General features: G+C 36.1%; 2 protein-coding genes across 2 annotated transcripts; both read left to right on the forward strand.

The window, feature by feature from the left end:
* Positions 1-1,316: 1,316 nt before the first annotated feature.
* LOC129268641 (patatin-like phospholipase domain-containing protein 4) lies at positions 1,317-7,690 on the forward strand. The gene is made up of 5 exons (XM_064104975.1): positions 1,317-1,913; positions 3,811-4,021; positions 4,506-4,847; positions 6,147-6,212; positions 6,636-7,690. The coding sequence occupies exons 2-5, from the start codon at positions 3,827-3,829 to the stop codon at positions 7,002-7,004; spliced, it is 972 nt and encodes a 323-aa protein (XP_063961045.1). The 5' UTR covers positions 1,317-1,913; positions 3,811-3,826; the 3' UTR covers positions 7,005-7,690.
* Positions 7,691-9,975: 2,285 nt separating this feature from the next.
* Positions 9,976-19,789, forward strand: LOC129268640 (ropporin-1-like protein). Its single transcript, XM_054906166.2, has 8 exons — positions 9,976-10,063; positions 11,367-11,527; positions 12,925-13,048; positions 14,009-14,170; positions 14,910-15,085; positions 15,879-18,157; positions 18,560-19,032; positions 19,172-19,789. The coding sequence occupies exons 2-6, from the start codon at positions 11,388-11,390 to the stop codon at positions 15,946-15,948; spliced, it is 672 nt and encodes a 223-aa protein (XP_054762141.1). The 5' UTR covers positions 9,976-10,063; positions 11,367-11,387; the 3' UTR covers positions 15,949-18,157; positions 18,560-19,032; positions 19,172-19,789.
* The last annotated feature ends 447 nt before the right edge of the window (positions 19,790-20,236 follow it).

Here is a 20,236-nt window from a genome sequence, read left to right on the forward strand (position 1 = left end):
AGCTTTTGTGAGGATTCTTGTATCGCATTGTTGAGTAGGCAAATAACGAGGCGAACACTTGTAATTGTGAAAGTGTTTTCGCCGCGCAAACAAGGCCCAAGAGCACATTGGATATAACAGTAAACCGTTTAAGATACAGTATTATGCATAGACATGATTGTATTATTATATTGACCATCATGCATCTTACAGAATTATGCATAGAGATGTTTCATTTTGTACCAGTATGTTCCCCGTAACACAAAGGTTAGCGGTTAATCGTTCATTTGAAAGAACAATTCTGATTGGTTCCTAGTCAGTCTACTGAGCAAAATACGCATGCAACGATGATCTTGATATGCCATTCATTTAGCGATTAATCTCTATGGAATTATGTTACAGTCACATAAACGAAACCGATTCCAAACCGACCGATGGTATGTCATTGGTAATAAGGTTCCATTGGTGTTACTGTGGTATAAAGTTATACCCCTTAAAAAGTTCTGTTCGTTTTGAGCTATCCAATAAATAAAGAGATAACTGCCCCCAACGTCGGGATCTTATACAGACACTGGGTAATATAATATGTTTCATATTAAATATATTGCTTGGAATAAAAGAGAGAGGCTTTATTTCGATAACAGTTTGGCGAGAAACAATCAAAGAAAACGAGAGGTGCTTTTATTCTGTGACGTCACACAATAAAACACTATTGCATATTATTTTATATCGATACCTAACTACTACTTATCTTCTCTGCCCGTCTATCTATATATCTATCTATCTTTATATACTATCTATATATCTATTTATACTATCTATCCATCCATCCATCCATCCATCTATCTTTCTATATATATATATATCTATTTATAATATCTATCTATATATCTATTTATACTATCTATCTATCCATCCATCAATCCATCTATTATCTATTCGTCTATATCAATATTTGATCAGACTTTTTTCCCCTTCTCCCCTCTCTTTGGTCGTCTCTCTCAAAACCCTGTATCAAAAAAGGGTTGGACCTTTCGAACGGGCGGGTCAATCCCCCAAGCTGGGGGTTGCGATCGCTACACAACGCTCCCCACGTCCCGAATCTGTCCCCTCCTTCAGGCAAATGGAACATAATAGTCGCTTTTGCAGACCCCATTCTTATTGCTCCATGCCTATAATCAAGCTACAATATCTTACAATCAAATAACTATTTTCCGGCGAAATGCAAAGAATATAAAAGAATAAAACATAATGTTACATTTGCTCTATTTGACTCTTTTATCGATGCAGCACTAGTGCAAAAAAACCATAAAGATTCAAATCGTTTGTATATCTGAGACTAGCATATTGGTTCAGCAAACAGAGTCAAGAGGGCAAAGAACATACAAAAGAAGAACAGATAAAAGTGCCTTGAAAATTACATCGGAGTGAAAGAAATCATTCACTGATATATCGTGTGTTGCTTTTGACTGGAGTACAAAAGGAGAAGAAAAAATATCCTGTTTGTCGATTTGAGATTAACGAACTGGTTCTAAATAAAGAGCTCACAGTACGTGCAACTGCACGCGATCAGCATTTTGGATCAAGAGGAATCGAAGTATTATACTTCCAGCGTGTTGATGTATTTTTATACTCCATAAATAAAACTTCGTCGATCAAGGAGGGCCAGAGATTTCGCAATTTGAGAACTTGGATCATAAATTAATGCCCTATGAATTGGACAAATGAAAACAGTAATTGATTGTTTAGAATAACACAACCATGTTCATGTTGTACAACGAGGTCATCTAACCGCAAATAATCTTCTCAAATCGTTCGAAAGTTTTTTGTTGTGGTTTTGGAATAAGGAGCGAAGCACTTCGTCACTTCCAAAGCAAGATTGGACTCAAATCAATCGAGTTTTAGTTTGCCTTCATATATTTGCAGATTCAGGTGTAAGTATATAAATCAAAATTTGATGAAAATAGATTTAAATTTAATCTGGAAACATTCGATTTTATCAATTTCCACCTTTTCCAAATTTGTATTCTCGCCACTAAGTTAATGACATGATGCAGTGACAACAAATTATTTTTATCATTATTTCGTGCCCGTACCTTTTCTTGTTTTTTTATATTCATTCAAATTTTTAAATGTTTTCATTATAATGCGACTAAATGAATTGCTCATCGGAATAAATGAAGATAAGATGCTACGTTTTTGTGGCGAATGGGATATGGGATTAAATTAGGACTTAAAAAAGCAATTGTCATACAGAGTTTTTGCAGTGTTTAAAGTGGTAAATGCATCATTTGGAAAAGGTGGTAACTCATCAAACTTCTCAATTGCTGATTTAACATTTCAGTATTTAGCGTGTATGAAACTATATAATGAGGAAACAATGGGAATATATCACATTCTGGTTTGTGTATATATAGGCGTAGTATTTAACATCAATCCCGGCACCAATAGAAATAATGAAATAAAAACCTCTAAATTGAATGTGCAATAACATTTATTCGAATAGGAATCATACGTACAGTATTATATTTGCATGCACAGCATCATGACTGTTATAATTTGTACTACAGCATGAAACTCGGTGGGGGATAACCCCCTGGATAAACTATAGCTTTACTATAAGACAATGAAGGTCATCAATACAAGTCACTGCACTTAACAACACTTAAAAACCTGTGTATCATTATCCGATCGATATTATTGATAGCTGCAGTCTTGTTCTTTTGAATAGTTTTTTATCGATATGATACTTGCTTACAAGGACATACCGTGTCTGACACTACTTTGTTGATTTGCTGACGAGGATACGGCACGCAGTGTAAACACTCAAGAATAGTGTTATTTTGGGTATAATAGGCGATATAGCCTATTTGTCTACTAGTAATATTGTAATTAATAATGATGAAATTTATGACGACGATGATGATGAGGATGTAGTAATACGAACAACGTAACGATAAATTAATAGTATTTTTGCAACAATGAAGATGGTGGTGGTTGTGGTAGTGGTGGTGGTAAGGATAAGGGCGATGAAGATGATGATGATTGAATAATGATGGCAATAATAAATATGATGGTGATAAGAGTGGTGATGGTGGTGGTGGTGGTGATGGTGGTGGTGGTGGTGATAATGATGATGATGATGATGATGATGATAATGATGATGATGATGATGATGATAATTATAATGCTGATGATGTTGATAATGGAAATGATAACGATTGTGATAATGTTGATGGTGATGATGATGATGATGATGATGATGGTGATGATGATGATGATGATGATGATGGTGATGATGGTGATGGTGATGCTGATGATGATGATGATGATGATGATGATGCTGCTGATGATGGTGGTGGTGGTGATGATGATGATGATGATGATGATGATGGTGGTGGTGATGATGGTGATGGTGATGATGATGATGATGATGATGATGATGATGATGCTGCTGATGATGGTGGTGGTGGTGATGATGATGATGATGATGATGATGATGATGATGCTGCTGATGAAACGATGATGATGATGATGATGATGATGATGATGCTGATGATGGTGATGATAAAAGTGGTGATGATGAGGATAGTGATGATGATGATAATGGTGATAATGATGATGATGATGAGGATGTTGATGATGAGGATAGTGATGATGATGATGATGGTGATGATGATGATGATGATGATGATAATGCTGATCATGATGGTGATGATAAAAATGGTGATGATGTTGATGATGAGGATAGTGATGATGATGATGATGATGATGATATGAATATGTATAGGTCCATAACGTAACAAAAGCTATTATTCTTTCTCCCCACAGGTACACCTCACCCATTATGACGTCACATGTATCTCCTCCGTTCAACCTGTCCTTCACTGAAGCGTCCTTCTTTGGGCTGAGCAACCTCGGTGTGTCACAATGCCTGCTCGACCACGGATCCGTCGTCCTCTCCGACATGCAGGCGATAGGTGGGACGTCGTCCAGTGCCATCATCGCTGCTGTCATTTTAACGGCTCCTGAAAAGTTGCAGGTAGGCCTAAATAATTATCACGATTATTATAAATCAAACTATAGATGTCGGAGTCATGGAGCTGGGGCATTAAATTTACTAAGGGCAAGATCCCCCCCCCCTTCCGTTCCGGTTTTATATTCACTTTCCACAACTTATTAAAACTTTGACTAATAAAATCATTTTCCCAAATGTGTAGGCCTATCATTCTACCTCCCATTCTGTCCCTTTTTTCTCACCCTCTACCCATTCCCTCTCCTCACTTCCCTTATTTCGTTTACCACTTAAAAAAAAAAATCACTTTGCATTTTTGTTAGATTTTATTAATCAATAGAGGCCTTAATATTCAGAATTCGAATTCTGTTCGTCAACCATCTTCATTTTCTTTATTTTTTGACGAAAATATTAGAACTTTGTCGTTAGATTTTGCCGTTTTAATATGTAATTTTACTTATACTATGTATACTAGATTGATTCATTATTTCGTGTTTTTTTTCTCACTTAGGATTTACTCTGTGGCCTATACAGTATCGTCGACGATATTTCGTCTCTCCCATACGGTGCCATCACACCAGGCTTTGATTTAATTGGTCGTCTGCGCGCGCTCCTTACCCAGCTTCTACCAATGAACGCACACGAATTAGCATCTCATAAATTATTCATCCAGGCCACCGAGCTGCGATTGGTCGATAAGTACGACCCGCTGACCGTTCATGACGTCGATCAAGGGACGAGCTCGTGCGTGAGAACCAAGGGACCGAAAGTATTTGAGGTTGGTGATCGGGTTTGGAGCTTAGGGTCCGAGGTTCAGATCTCAAGTTATAGTACCAGAGAAGAGCTCATTGAAGTAAGTGATAATTCCTCTTATGTCTCCGAATTTCATTTAGATCTCCCTATACCCACTTAAATATTCCATTTCATATAGATCTGATATTTCCCCTTTCAAATTCTCTCTTTTTCTTTTCCTTATACACTGTTATATATAAGAATTGTAAGAGCAATTACATTAATTTATTTAGCTATTTCCTCTTTAAGGATATTCATAGCATATAATGATTAAGAATATTCCAGAATGTCTCAGTGAAGCTTTGTTAGGCATGCTATTTAATGAGATAGAATAATCTTTGTTATTACTGGAATGTATTAAGATAGACATTAGGCGGCCTGCAGTGAAAAGGACAATAGGATTAGCTATGTTGTTTACATTGTTAATTTCACTGAGGTCATTCAAGAGTCTAAAATTAGACTGCTCTAGAAATTCGCAGAATGTTCTTTTTATAGACAATACTAGAAGCTTCCAGAATAGTGAATTTGTATATAAGCTGACAGTTTCTTCAAGGACATCATCACATCAGATCAGAACTCAGAGTTTCACACCAGACTTTATGTCGGAGTATAGTTTATTTCCAACTGGAATATAACATTTATCTTCTATGGAATTATCTGCACGCCATCAATGAATTGTTTGCAGTTATTTTGAGAGAGTGTATGGTTAATTATTTCCTGTAATAAAAAAAAGGAAATCAAATTTGAAACTACATTTTCATTGTTATATGTTGCGGTATCGTAACAACACAAGTAACCAATTATTTATTCTTTCATTTTTCAAGGGGATCCACACTTTACAAGCATACTACCTTTTTAAAAATATACCTTATCGTCTTCAATTCTTCTTGCAAAGTCCAATAATTATTTTTTTGTGTGTAATAATGTTCATTCGTGAATTTGTATTTGGTTTATGGTCCTTTGTATCATGTTTGAATTGGGAAAGAAAATATAGTCTTGAACCCAGGCGTGGTTCCTGTTAAAATGGGGGCATGTGTCCCTTAAACATTTTTTTTTCTTCTTTTCAAAGTGATCATAACGTGAAAATGCTGATAACATTTAATTTGTTGTTGTCATTTTTTGGATGGGGTGGGGAGGGGAAAAAGTGCCCCCTCCCTGTCATAATTCCTGGATCATCTACACTGATATATCAATTCCTACTATATATTTTTTTCCTCGCTCTTTCTTCCTTGAAAAAAATTTATCGTTATCGTTATCTCTCACTAATCGAGCACCTGCTTGTTTCGTATAATACAGTAGTGAATATAGGCATTTAACATCTTTTTAAACGTTTGCTTTTGTTTATTTTATTTCGTTACAGGTTATCCTTGGGAGTGTCTTCGTTCCTTGGTTCACAACGTGGACACCGCCCTCTATAGACGGCAAGGTAGGATTTTTTTTTTTAACTCTTGTTATTATTATCAGCATCCAAGTGATCTCATTTGACACCCGTTTGGGGGATAAAGTTGTCTTTCATCTCATATTGCTATAATACCACCTCTTTGTTTTAGATAATTCAAGTCATTTCTTACAACGGGGCGATATATTGACAAACACCTCCAACCCAAGAAATAAAAGAAGAACTCCACAGCAAATAATATCGATTTGATAGTTTTGAAAATTGAATGTTAAGTATCATGTTGCTCTGATAAACTCAAGGTTCAACCCCCCCCCACCTCCATATTGTTAAAGATTTGTTTTTTCATTTTGCTTAATCTATTGTAAGGAATTAACTTTTCATCATATCTGGACCCGTCAGTTGACTAATAGTTTTTTGCGTGTTCAACTGTATTACCCCTCCCCCTTGCAGTTCCTTGGTGACGTCACCCTGTCCCGGAAGGAGAACCTCTCTACCGACGTGACCTTTCAATTCCCATCAGGCAATCTGATCAAGATCTCGCCAAATCCGAAAAACCGCCTCCGGATGCGGGACAAGATCGCTTGCGGTTGGGTGGACACAACCGGTCAGCGGTTCGACATCAGCGCGCTGCAGATGTACCGGATTGGGGATGGGCTTTTCCCGCCCCCAAAGGCCTATCTTGAGACCTATTTTGCGGACGGGTACGAAGATGCGACTAGGTTTTTGAAGTTGTATCATATTTACGAGGAGAACGGGAAAGGTTATAAACCTCATCGGGACTCGTATGCTGCTATTCATTCGGTTGAGGATCTTCGGTGAGGACAAATCACCATGGATACAACAACCATCGAATCGTCAGGGTTTGGATTTCCGGTTATAGTCAGATCCGGGTGTCACGAGCTTTCATGGAATAATTTTCTGATACCAGACTTTAGGAAAAGCTTCGGAAATGCCTATAAAAGAGATATATATTGGCCCGTCATTGGGGAAAATGAAATAGGTTTACCATCGAGAAATTAGGCCTATATAATCCTCATTACCAGGTCCCTCGATCGCCGGTAGACCTTAAGCCGTCGGTCCTCTGATTACTTGCTTACAAGCATTATGCTAATTTCTTGGCAATCAGGTAAAACATCACTAACCACCAATTATTGGGCGAAAGCTCTGCTCCTTCTGGCAACTGTCATGCATGGTGGAAAAAGCATTTACCATAAGGCAATTTCCTGTAGCATATGTCGTCTGCTGGTCGTAAATCTCGTTCTACTCTGTCAGATTTGAAATTAGGAGATGATATTCGAGCAATAAGATAATAAAGTATAATTTTTACGAATTAAGTATGCTGGTTATTGTGAATCTAAATTTAAAAAAATCCCCTATAAGACCATTTCTACAATGAAAATTAATTTGTTTTTACTGTACACTTTCCGACACTTTGTAAAGTCGATCCCCCCTTCCTTTAATGTATGCCATGTTTTGTGCAAATAAAAACATAATTTTTATGATAATGATTGAATTGTGACTATATTTTTAGATTATCTATTTTCATTTATTTTCTCATTGGGGTTGACGTTGATCGATCAATATGGCATTTTTCAATCCCATTCACATTTTGATTTTCTTATGTCTTTATATTGTAACTATTTATATTTGTATGTATGTATTTTGTTTGTACTAATATATTTTTTTTTACTCAAGATGTGGAAAATAAATTGAATTGAATTGAATTGAAAGGAGAAAAGGGGGCGACAGGTTGACAGAGACAGAAAGAATGTGAGAGAGGGAGAGAAAGAGAGAGAGGGGAGAGAAGGAGAGGACCAAGGAAGAGAGGGGGAGAGCTAGGGAAAGGTTACAAAAGGGGAGAGATAAACAGACAGACAGGAAGAGTGAGAGAGAGAGTAGGGGGCGGGGGAGAGAGAGAGGGAAAGGTTACAAAAGGTGAGAGATAAACAGACAGACAGGGAGAGTGAGGGGCGAGGAAGAGAGAGAGAGGGGGGGGAGAAGGTTAGAAAGGGGGATATTAGAATGTGCATGTGAGGATGGGTGTGTCCGTGAGAGAGGTCGGGGAAAAAATGAGAGAGGGAAAGGTTAGAACAGAGAAAAGTGAGAGATAGAGTTAAAATAAGAGCGAGGGAGAGAGGGCGGATGAATAGAAAGAGAGGAGGGGGGGGGGGAGGTTAGAAAAGAGAGAGAGAGGGAGAGTGTGAGAGGGGGATCGGCCAGAGAGGTGAGGGGAAGACAGGATGGGTTTATATGGACATTATAGACCAAACCAAGATTTCCATCATAGTTGTTTTAAATTTATTTATCGGGGAAGGGCAAACCTACTAAATGGGAGCGTCTATTTTTTTTCAACAATAAAATTATATAATTAAACATACCCTCTTTTCTTCTTCTTCTTCTAATTTTTATTATTATTATTATTGTTATTATTATCATTTATTTATTCATTCATTTCATTCTTTTTTTCTTATTTTTCTCCTCTATGTATAAGTTGGGTAGTCACATGTGCTCTGCCCCATTTTAGCACCATTCCTGCCTATTATGCACTGACTCAGACAAAGTCAAGCCTTAAAAAACATTTGCCTACCAAATGTTCAAAAGAATGTCACAATAATAATGGCAATAATTATAATTAATATGTTAAGAAAGCCATATTCAGTGCTAAATCAATATATTTATAAAAAATAAAAACGGAGAATAGAAAATATGGAGAAAGATGGTGCTTTCCCACACCATCTTTATATGCATAAGTAAACAGATCAATATTGCTATTAAAGGTCATGTCCACCCCAGAAAAATGTTGATTTGAATAAATAGAGAAAAATCAAACTAGCAAAAAACTGGAAATTTCATCAAAATTTGATGTAAAAAAAGAAAGTTATGACACTTTAAAGTTTTGCTTATTTTTCACAAAACAGTGATATGCACAACCCAAATGAGAAAGTCGATGATGTCCCTCACTTACTATTTCTTTTGTTTTTTATTGTTTGAATTATACAATATTTCATTTTTTATTGATTTGACAATAAGGACCAACTTGACTGAATCATATAGTATTAAACAATGCTCGTTCAACATGTTCAGGAAGGAATTAATCGTTGTTTCACTTGACAATAAGGAGAAAAAATAGAATATTCCCTATTTCATATAATAAAATACAAAAGAAATAGTGAGTGGATGACGTCATCAGTCTCCTCTTTTGCATACCCGCCAGGATGTGCATATAACTGTTTTGTGATATATTAAGCAAAACTTTAAAATATCATAACTTTCTTATTTTACATCCGATTTCGATGAAATTTTAGCGTTATGCTTGTTGGATTTTTCTCTTTTTTTTAATCAACTTTTTGTTTGGGTGGACTTGTCCTTTAATTTAGGACGAAAATTATTACAGAAAATAAGACCGTTCTGTTTATTGCACCAATCTTCAGTTTTGCCCCGTTCACATTTTCTGCACCCGGCCGGCCTCCCGACAAACATATTTTGTAGGATCTAGCTTCCTCCCGGGGGGCGCATTAGGGTTAGTTTGGGGGCGATGATTTAATTTTCAGTTGAAGTTCATTAAAATATATTAATTTTGCAGGCCTATATGACCAAGCCCACGCAATTCCTTCCCCCCCTTTTTTTCTTCTCCCTTCTCTTTTTACTATTTTCAAAGTCGCCCTGCCCAACACCCCCCCCCTTCCGATACTTATTTTGTCCATTAGCCACGGAAAAATATCCGTGGGCGCGCGGCGGCGAGATACTTTTTAGATCGAAAAGAAAAAGTTTGAGACACTGACGATTCTGCGCATGCGTGAAATTCTATGTTGCCTTGTCAACGCTGGTCAATCAAGAATCTTTTTCCAATCTAGAATCCTACATATTTCTTCCGTCACGTAAGTATATTTTAGGAATTTGTTCTAAAAATAGTAAGAAATAATAAGTCTTCTCATTCCTAGGTTTCTGTATGTTTGCTTTATTGCAAAAAGTTGCATTTTATGTGTGATTAGTTTTCCCAGTTTCGAGTAAATTTATTTGTGTAGTCCCATACATAGAATTTCGTGTTGGATTTTTGACCCAGAATGATTTCTATTGTGTCGGTTTGTTTTTCTCTTGTAAAATGTAAGTTAAGACTAAGTGATATTCATATGTATCTTTAACGATTCTTATGTTTGTTGTGTTGGTGAGTTAATTCATGACAAAATCTGGTCGTGAGTCAGTGGAGTTCGACGTCTAAACTAAAAGTAAAACGTCTCACTCTCAAGAACAGAGATGTGAGAAACAGAAAAGAAAGAGAGAAAATTGCAAAATGAGTTGGCTCTTCTCCCCCTTGTTCTCTTTCGTCATGCAAATCTTTTTTACCTCTCCAGTCTTGTTCTTGTCCATTTTATTTATCTTCCTCCTGCACCTAGATCTATTCCTTTTTTACTTTCTCTTTTTCTTCCCATTTCTCAAAGTAGGGTGTCTGGAGAAAAAAAATATTTTTCTTATTTCAAGAAAATATCACATTTTCTTTGTGAATTTGAGGGGAAATGACCTTCAGACTGACAGAAATGTAACATTTTTGAAAAAAATCAAATTATTGGATGCAAAAAAGAAGAATGAAATTAGGTAAATTTTCAGCATTTCTCTGCCATAGACTGTGTAGTTAAGAAATGGACACACACAAATCCGAATTTTTAGCTTCCGAGAGCTGTTATAAATTTATTATTAATGCCAAAAACTTGTCCATAAAGAGTCCAATAGGATTTTTTATGCTCTATCTGATGGTATGATTTTTATAAAGATTTGGAAACCAGATCACAATGAAAAATTGCGACAAAGTGAAAAAAATTGTGCAAAACAGAAATTTCATTTTCCCATAGAAAACGCATGGAGAAATGGCAATCTCAACACACACAAAAATAAGGGTTTGCAATTTATCTCTAAATCCTTATTTAAAATGATCCTATAAACTTGTCCTTACTGTCAAAAGAAGCCCCTGAATTTTCTCTTTCCATACATGCCAAACACAAGTTAATAATCAATTCAGATCACATTTTTCTAGTAGCCTGAACTTCCCCGAAAAAAATGTGCCATATTTTCCCCTAAATCAGCCTGTTTTATGCTGACACTTTTCAGTGTGGCTTCAGACACCCTACTCAAAGACTCAAGCCTCCCCACTTGATTAAAAAAATTCCCCTTTCTCTCATTCTACAGACTCGCAAAATAAGAATCAAGATGCCAGGAGTAGGTGATGACGTACCTATGTACTGCTCACAGCAGATAAACATTCCCCCTGACCTACCTGATATCATGAAGCAGTTCACCAAGTCTGCCATCAGGACCCAGCCGGCTGATGTCCTTCAGTGGTCAGCAGCGTAAGTCCAAATCAGTGGCCTGTTTCGTAAAAATTTTTATGAAAAATTTGGGCAACAACAGATACTGAAATCCTTCCATATAATAGTAAATTTGTTACAGGAAAAGTGCATATGTTTTGATAACATTTCTTTATGAAATCCGACCCAGGATTTTAGGATGGGGCAGTGTCTGGATACTTATATTGATGTCATTTTTTTATAGCAGTAAATTCTTGACATGCATGCATTAATATAAATAATTCTAATAGTTTATATTTGTAATGTTGTCTTACATTACATTGCTTTCAAACAATTTATGAAATATTAATCACGACGTTCCCAGGATTTAATGCTCAATTAACTCCATCACAGAAAAATGTTGATTTGAATAAATGGAGAAAAATCAAACTTGCATAACATTGAAAATTTCATCAAAATCGGATGTAAAATAAGAAAGTTATGACACTTTAAACTTTTGTTATTTTTCATAAAAGATTGATATGCACAACTCGGTGACATATATGCAAATGAGACAAACAATGATGTCCCTCACTCACTATTTTTTTTGTTTTTTACTGTTTGAATTATACAATATTTTATTTTTTACAGATTTGACAATAAGGACCAACTTGACTGAACCATATAGTATTAAACAAGGCCAACTCCTCATGTTCAGGGAGGAATTAATCATTCTTTCACTTGACAAATGACAATGAGGAGAAAATAAAAATATTTCATATGATAACATACAAAAGAAATAGGAGTGGATGATGTCATCAGTCTCCTCATTTGCATACAAACCAGGATGTGCATATAACTGTTTTGTAAAATTATGCAAAACTTTAAAATCTAATAACTTTCTTAATTTACATCTGATTTTGATGAAATTTTCAGTGTTATGCTTGTTGGATTTTTCTCTTTTTATTATAAAAAATTAACTGTTTGTTGGGGTAGACTTGTCCTCTAAAACAACCTGTCTTGACATACGACAACTGGGTACTTCTGAAATGGGGTAACAATTATGAAATTAAGTTCTTTCAATTTAAAAACAGCATATTGTGAGCAGAAAACCATTTGCCTAAAATTCCCAAAATGTTTGTTTTGCTGAGCAATAACCAAAGTTATTTTCTTGGCAGCCCCACTTTTGACCCAGTTTAAATTGCAGTTAACCCGGAATCGTTGTCGTTACCCAGTGTCTTAAAAAGATTTTTAGCTTTTAATTTATTGGCTACCCAGTATCCACAAGGTTTGCAAGACTGAGATAATTGATTCATACTTTCAGTAAAACCAGAGCTTAGAATACAGCCTTTTGTCCTCATAGACTTGTCCTCATTTATGAATATTTAGTTGTTGTTACAGATAGCTTTTCCCCTTAGATTTCCGCATGAAAAAAACATTTGTGTGTTCCTATTTTGCAGATATTTTCATGCCCTTGCCAATGGGGAGACACCCCCAGTGAAGGAAAGGCTTGAGATGCCCATGGCCACACAGAAAACAGACACTGGACTAACACCAGGAATCCTCTCAGTGCTTAACAGACAGGTATGTTCCCAAGGCTATTTTTTTTAAAATCATTATAGATGGCAATGTCATCAATATTCAAATCTTAACCAAGGTTAAGTTGTTTAAATGTCATATCTCACAAAGTATATGGACCTAGTTCATTAAACTTGGACATATTGGTATTGAAGTTTCACTGACCATTTGGCATCAGTTTAGTTGTTTAGATAGATATACCCCTTTGTGTTTCTCTAATATAATCATTTTCAATAGTATGAAATATAAAGCAAACTATCTCTTTTGATTACAGTAGATGCCTAAGACAAATGATCACTTCTGTGCCAATATCAATGTATATGAGATCTTTCCTCAATTTTGCTTTGAAAAGATTCATGTAGCTCCAGCTAGGGAGTATTTCATGAAAGGTTTTGTCAGTGATATTCATTTATTTGCTCTTAGCCAATCAGATGCAAGGATTTCAGAAACCTATAACAATAGGTAGTCAATGAAAATCATTGACTATTGACTATATATGTTTCATGAAAATGCTCGAAAGAATTGATAGTTTGTCCTCTTACCTACACAAATGAGAGCGAAGTTAGCTCAGTCGATAAAGGGTCTGACCGTCGAACCAAATGTTGTAGGTTTGAGTCCACCCCGGGCGGATTACTGAAGCCTGCGTTGTTTGTGAATGTAGCTCCACTGTTCCATAGATCCAGGCTGTGTTATAGTGGAAAATATTCTGTCTCTTGGATAGGGCATTAGATTGAGGCCCCCTGTAGAGGAGAGTTGCCACCTTCGCATGTTATAAACCCACTGCACTATTGGTATAAGAGTAGGGCGAAACCCAGTGTAGTGGTTCACCTGCACTCCCCCAATCAGTTATATCAGGAGAGACCTGCGGGTCACAGTAATTCAGTTCGCTTTTCGCCTCCCATGCACAGGTGATGCCAAACAAATGATAATAACATTTGCATACGATTTGTTTTTTTCATCCCTCAGCTTGGTCCTAAGAAGAAAATCTCACTGGAAGAACTTGAACAGAAATGGAAGGATAACTGTCTCCCTAAGGAGAGAATGTTCAGCTTGATTCAGATTGGTAGCTTCGGGGATGAGATCGAATGGCCAAAGTTCTTTGCCCTTGCCTGCTCAGCTCTCGCAGGGGTAAGTTTTGTTGTTCTTTTTAAGCCTCAGGACATGCTGGATGTAATGCATCAAAAAGGAATTGTTTTGATGATGAGATGATGATGATCCACATCATTTATATTGCATCATATTTCTGTTGAAACATTCATAGGCACAGGCTCATCCAATTAAGCTAATTGCTAAAAGTGGGATATCTTAAGTCATGCTTCTGTAACAATTGTTCCTTTTCAATCTTCCATGTTCTGTGACTAACCTTTCTCTAATCGTAAATGTAAACTAGTTGGATGTCTCACAAAACTTCAAAAAGTTAAATTCCAATTCAAGCGCAGTTCCTTTGATAAATAAAATATAACAGATTTTTTATTCAGTCGCAACTCGGCTTTCTTGTAACACCCCATTAAGCTTGATTTGGGGACTTTGCTTGATTTGGAATGGAACTCGAGTCTCTTGCAAACTCTGTAAAACTCCCTAGAAGCTCCAAGTTGAAGCTTTTATCTTTAAAAAGCGCACATGAGCCAGAACAATTATAGCAGAAAAGTCTGATCACATTATAAGCTTAAAAATCACTGCTGTTTGCAAGGTTGCACTTTATATTTGATTGTTAAATCTAAAAAAACATTCAGACTGTAGATCACCAGCACAGAAAAGTACATGTGGGACAATGTATAATTGTTTGTTAGACAAATATGCTACACCTTGCTGGAATGCACTGATTATCATACTCATTTCTGTGTGACCTTTGACCTTTAACCTCCAGAACATCACCTCTGCTATGAAGGTCATCTGTGAGATTTTGACCAAGGACCCAGAGGGCGGTGCAGCGAGGATACCCTTTGACCTCTTCAAGGAGCTCTATACGTACCTGGCTCAGATTGACGGAGAGATCTCGGAAGAGCAGATAGAGGGCGTCTTCACCTACCTGCAATACCATGTGTAAGTCATAACTAATAAAACATTTGTGTGCTGCTTTTAAAAGTAAAAGGCAGTAGTTGTAGCAAATAATTATTTCATGAAAAAGCCTTTTAAATCAAGGTTAATTGTCAAGATATTTTCATACAACTAGATCTGGTACGTTAATGTAAACCTATCATTGTAAAATCATGAAATCTTAGCTCAAATTCGATAATTCTGATGATCACTAACACAGAAGAGCATATATGGGACAGTGTATTAATATTGCGTTGAAAAATACCGGACATTTGATGGAATTCCGTGCCTATTTTGCTAATTTCTCAGCTATTTCGTATTTTTCTTCGGGATTTATTTGGCACATATTTTTTATTTATACATACAAACACTTTGGTGGTAATTTCATTGGATACGGTTCGAACTCATATTGAGATTGTTACCACAACTGGTATTTATCTTTCATGCTGTTCACCCATATTCACAAGTTAAAGACAATTGCCCATATTCTGAGCTACCACAGGATGTCGTCTAAATCTGTGCTCTGAATAGGAGCAGCCATATGTGATAGAAATCCCCTACTTTTTGGTTTATCAGAATCTTTGTTAGTCAATTTCAGGCATGTTATATCTAATTACTAAAAGAGAAAACTCAATTCTGTGAAAATTTGTAGGTTTTCAGTCAATATGATCAGAAATTTTATGATAAGTGTCCATGAATTGTAACTTTTATCTTGTGTTTATGAAGAGTGTTGTATCATATTTTTGTTTCAGTTACAAATTGGTATTTCATTCTTATATTTTTGTGTTTGATATTACAGTGACAAACAGAATGGCGCAGTGCAACCAAGGAACTTCCTCCATCCCGACTGCCCCAAGCTTGGCCTGTGAGCAGCAGCTATCAAACGGACCATCATCGACCAATCATCTCTGTTAATATCCTTGTTTTGTTATGTCTGTTGAAGACTAGGGGGCATTCCGGGGAGGGGGGGCATTGAAGATGTAGAAGAGACCAGAGGGTCGTTTCATTTTACTGTTCATAAGTTAAGAGCGACTTTAAGAACAGCTGGTGATCCTTTCCTATGGTAAATGGTATCTACACCAAAATGTTTTAAATGGTTTAGCATGTAAGAAAGGTTCACCAGTCATTCTTACAGTCGCTCTTAACTTACAAACAGCTTTATGAAACACTCACCTGGGGGTTGTTACATTGTACTGTTCATAAGGTACACAAGACTTTAGTATACAAACGACAGGTGAACCTTTCTTGTAATGAACCATATACCCCAAATTGTTTATTGGTGTTGATATAGCCCCCAAGAAAGGGGTCACCAGTCAAGCGTAAAGTCGTTCGTTACTTATGAACAGCTTTATGAAACACTCACAAGGGGGTTGTTAACAAAGATTTAAGTCTGGCTAGAAATAACACTCAGATTCCCAGTTGTGTGTGGTTTATAATGCATCACAGCATTGGTCAAATCATCATGCTCAGAAGATGTGCACTACTGGATATCAATCAATGTAATTTACATTACACGTGTAAAATCATGTGCTCGATGAAACTTAAGCATGAAATTAAGTCAGGTTTGGATCTATGTGAACCACCCCTAGTTGATATAATAACTGTTGGGCAATGACAACTTTCATGAAGTTATGCATAAACATGCATAATACAACTAACTGGGAAAGAATGATATGCTCAATTTCATTTTCTCCCTTGGTCATCGTCTTATTGCATGCAATCAACACATTTTTACATCATTTGCGTTTATTTTCTCCATTTATTGTGTTAAGGCCTCTCTGGGTCTTGCCATATCATTTTTTTTTTAAATGTATAAATGCTTCGTACTGTTCATTGATCATTTAAAAGGTCATCAGTTTACATATAGGATTTATTTGTAGTTAATTTGCTATCCATCGTGTGTTCAACAATCAGCACTTCGATTGATTCATGCTCTTCTGTACTAGAGTGACAATGATTTACTCTTTTTAATGGCCCTAGTCTTTAGCAGATAATATTGTCACTGGCAAAATGTTACAAAGTGCATACATAGGTATCTTTTTGAAAAGAAAATGCTTCAAAACTTTCAAACTGAATCTAATTTAAGTGTTTAAAGCAAGCGTTTAAAAGTTCCACATTGGTGAATATCCAGAGGAGGTAGAAATTTTCTATGATTGATGTGCTTAAATCCTTTTCCATATAGATCTTTCAGAAGTTTCACTTCAGATATTTTTGGGATAGTTTGGCTTCACTCTCGCTTGCAACTGAAAAAAAAAAAAAACATACTTTGTAACATTTCTGCCAGGCAAGTAAGTTTATGCTCTTTTTTTACATGTATGTACATAAGAAAAGATTATCAGCATACGTCCAAGCACCAAAATAGTGCTCTAGATTTTTAATGTGCACAACTTGGATGGCCACTGTATTTTCTTGAGGATATGGCCTTTCAAGTTGTCATTTGTTTTTTTTAATCTCTTTGTTTTCCTCCTGTAATACTTATTTGGTCATGACAATTACAAATGGAGAGGGGGGGGGGTCCTGTCTTTGATATTGAGAGCTCTTCTGAAAGTGATATTTCATGGAATTTGTAGCTTCATCAACAACATTGAATTTTTATCCTTGTTTTCATTAAGACATGGGGAAACTATTTTATTTATTACTAGTATACCATGTTATAGAATTAAAGATTGGCAATCCTCCAGAAAACAATGTTTAAGTTGACTTTTCCACAATTGTCGTGGAAATTTGTGTATCATCTGTACAGCCTCCTTGTTATACTTCTCTTTCATAGCATTTATTCTTCATATGATTGTCTTCAGAAAAGTGCCTTCTGTAGAGACACAACGTATCTACTTAAATAAATGTGCAGAAAAGCAGGGGCATTGCTATGGGGAGGTCGGGGTAGCTGACAGCTGTAAGGGGGAAGATCACCCCGTATACATTTTCAAGAAGAGAAAAAGAAAAGATTAAGAGATAAAAGAATAACAAAACTGGAGGAAGAGAGAAGAAAGAAGAATGTAAAATATACACAGAAGTACAAGTCATGTCATCTTAAAGTCTATATTACCCTTGTTATTCAATTTAGGGAAAAAGATATTGGCCCGAATTCACAAAGGTGGTTTTGAAAACCCACGGTTGAGTCCATGGTTTATGCAGATTTCCTGTATAAAATACGCTTAATTTAGCGCGTATCAGGCGCGTGTATAAAACATGTCCAATGCTGCTGCGCGCCAAATTGACGCCTGTTACCATGATGAGATACGCTATTTTATTCATGAGTCCACTCTTCAGACAGTGGACTCATGAATAAAACAGCGTATCTAACCATGGTAACAGGCGTCAATTTGGCGCACTCTGACAAAAGCGCGCAGCAGCATTGGACATGTTTTATACACGCGCCTGATACGCGCTAAATTAAGCGTATTTTATACAGGAAATCTGCATAAACCATGGACTCAACCGTGGGTTTTCAAAACCACCTTTGTGAATTCGGGCCAATAGGTCTGGTTCTGCTCCTCGAGGAATAGCAAGTATACGGTATAATCATCATGCATTTAAATACTAGTAACGTTTACATCAATATGTTATATGTGCATGTTGAGCATGCAAGCTAGCTGTTGTGTAATTCCCTTTGCTTCATTATTGGTCATTGATACATTATTATATTCACATCCTTTAATCAAACTATTGTTCTATGCATAGGACTGACGTTAGCATTAACAAGATTATTTTGTCAGTAGAATGACACATTTTTCTGAACAAAGAAAGTAGAAAATAGAAACAAGAGATTTTCAGCACAAATGTTTTTTTTTTTACTTGTTAAAACGTTTTAGCAGTGTATTTTCTATAACAGCACATGTATTGTGTTTAAGCATCAGGGCAGGGGTCCCCCATTTCTTATAAAGCAATTTATTAATTACACAACTTTATGCATGACTGGTGACCACTTCTTGTGCTAAATGATATATCCCTATGTAGTGGACTTAGCGACCAAGAACACGTCTCATTTGTCTGTAAAATCTTGTTTTGCAAAAAATGTTTGAGGGAAGCACCACCCAGGACCCTGTTTTACAAAGAGTTGTGGTTGATCCGATCATTTACAACTATGAAAAGTATACTATGCCAACATTTCAACTGCATAGAACCATTCAAAATTATTTTCTAAATAAGAGGTATACTCATACAGCACACCTTTGTCTTGAAAGGTCTGTGTATACCTCTTTTAATCCAAACGGACATGGTATGTAATACAGTAATACATTTACCATATGATTATGAAAATGACATTGATGGTTTTCCACAATTGACATTGAATTGGACAAATCATGATGCTTTGTAAGACAGGGCCTTGGTCTATTAATTAGCTTTTGTTTTTGTTTTGTAATGTAATAGTAACAAACTCAAGTTCTTTCTAACAGTTGGTTTATATATTGACAAATTGTTCATGTACATGTAAGTCACAAATATAGGTTTTATCAAAGAATTAAGGGTAAATTTTCAGCAGAAATCTTCAAATTAAAGCAAATGAAAAAGTTATTGCTATCAGATCTAATCACATGGTCGTTGACAGTGTTAGGGTAAACTACGATGGTGGTGTTAAAGTATTCACAAGAAAAGGAAACCTTGACGTGTGTAATATAGCATTTGTTTGTTTGTAAAGTGCTTGTAAATATGTTATATTTTTGTTGGATATTATATTGCACCTTTTGCATTAAAAAGATCCATTTCAAATGCATATGTCATGTGTGATTAATAATAAATGATATTTTGGGGTGTTAAATCAGAGAACAAGATGATCAGGGTCCCTTTGCAAATGGTAACTACCATGGTAACAAGGCTCAACAGCCAATCAAAATCAAGGGTTCCATGCAAGTTGCAATGTTACCATAATAGTAACTTTAATGCAACAGGGCCCTGATATTCAGATAATCTAATGATGGATAAACCCATTTGGTCTACTATTAATTATAGCACGTTGAAAGAGTACAGGGGCCTGTTGCAGAAAGAGTTGCGTTTAAACGCAAGTCAAAAATGCGCGCTGTTGATTGGTTGAAAATCAAGTTGCGCATGATTTTCAAAGTTGCAATTGATTGCAACTCTTTCTGCAACGGGCCCCAGTCAACATAAGAAACAAAGTTGAAATTTTCTGCTTCCCATATGTTTAGCACAGAGCTATAT

This window comes from Lytechinus pictus, chromosome 9, assembly GCF_037042905.1.
Source record: "Lytechinus pictus isolate F3 Inbred chromosome 9, Lp3.0, whole genome shotgun sequence".
Lineage (NCBI taxonomy): Eukaryota > Metazoa > Echinodermata > Echinoidea > Temnopleuroida > Toxopneustidae > Lytechinus > Lytechinus pictus.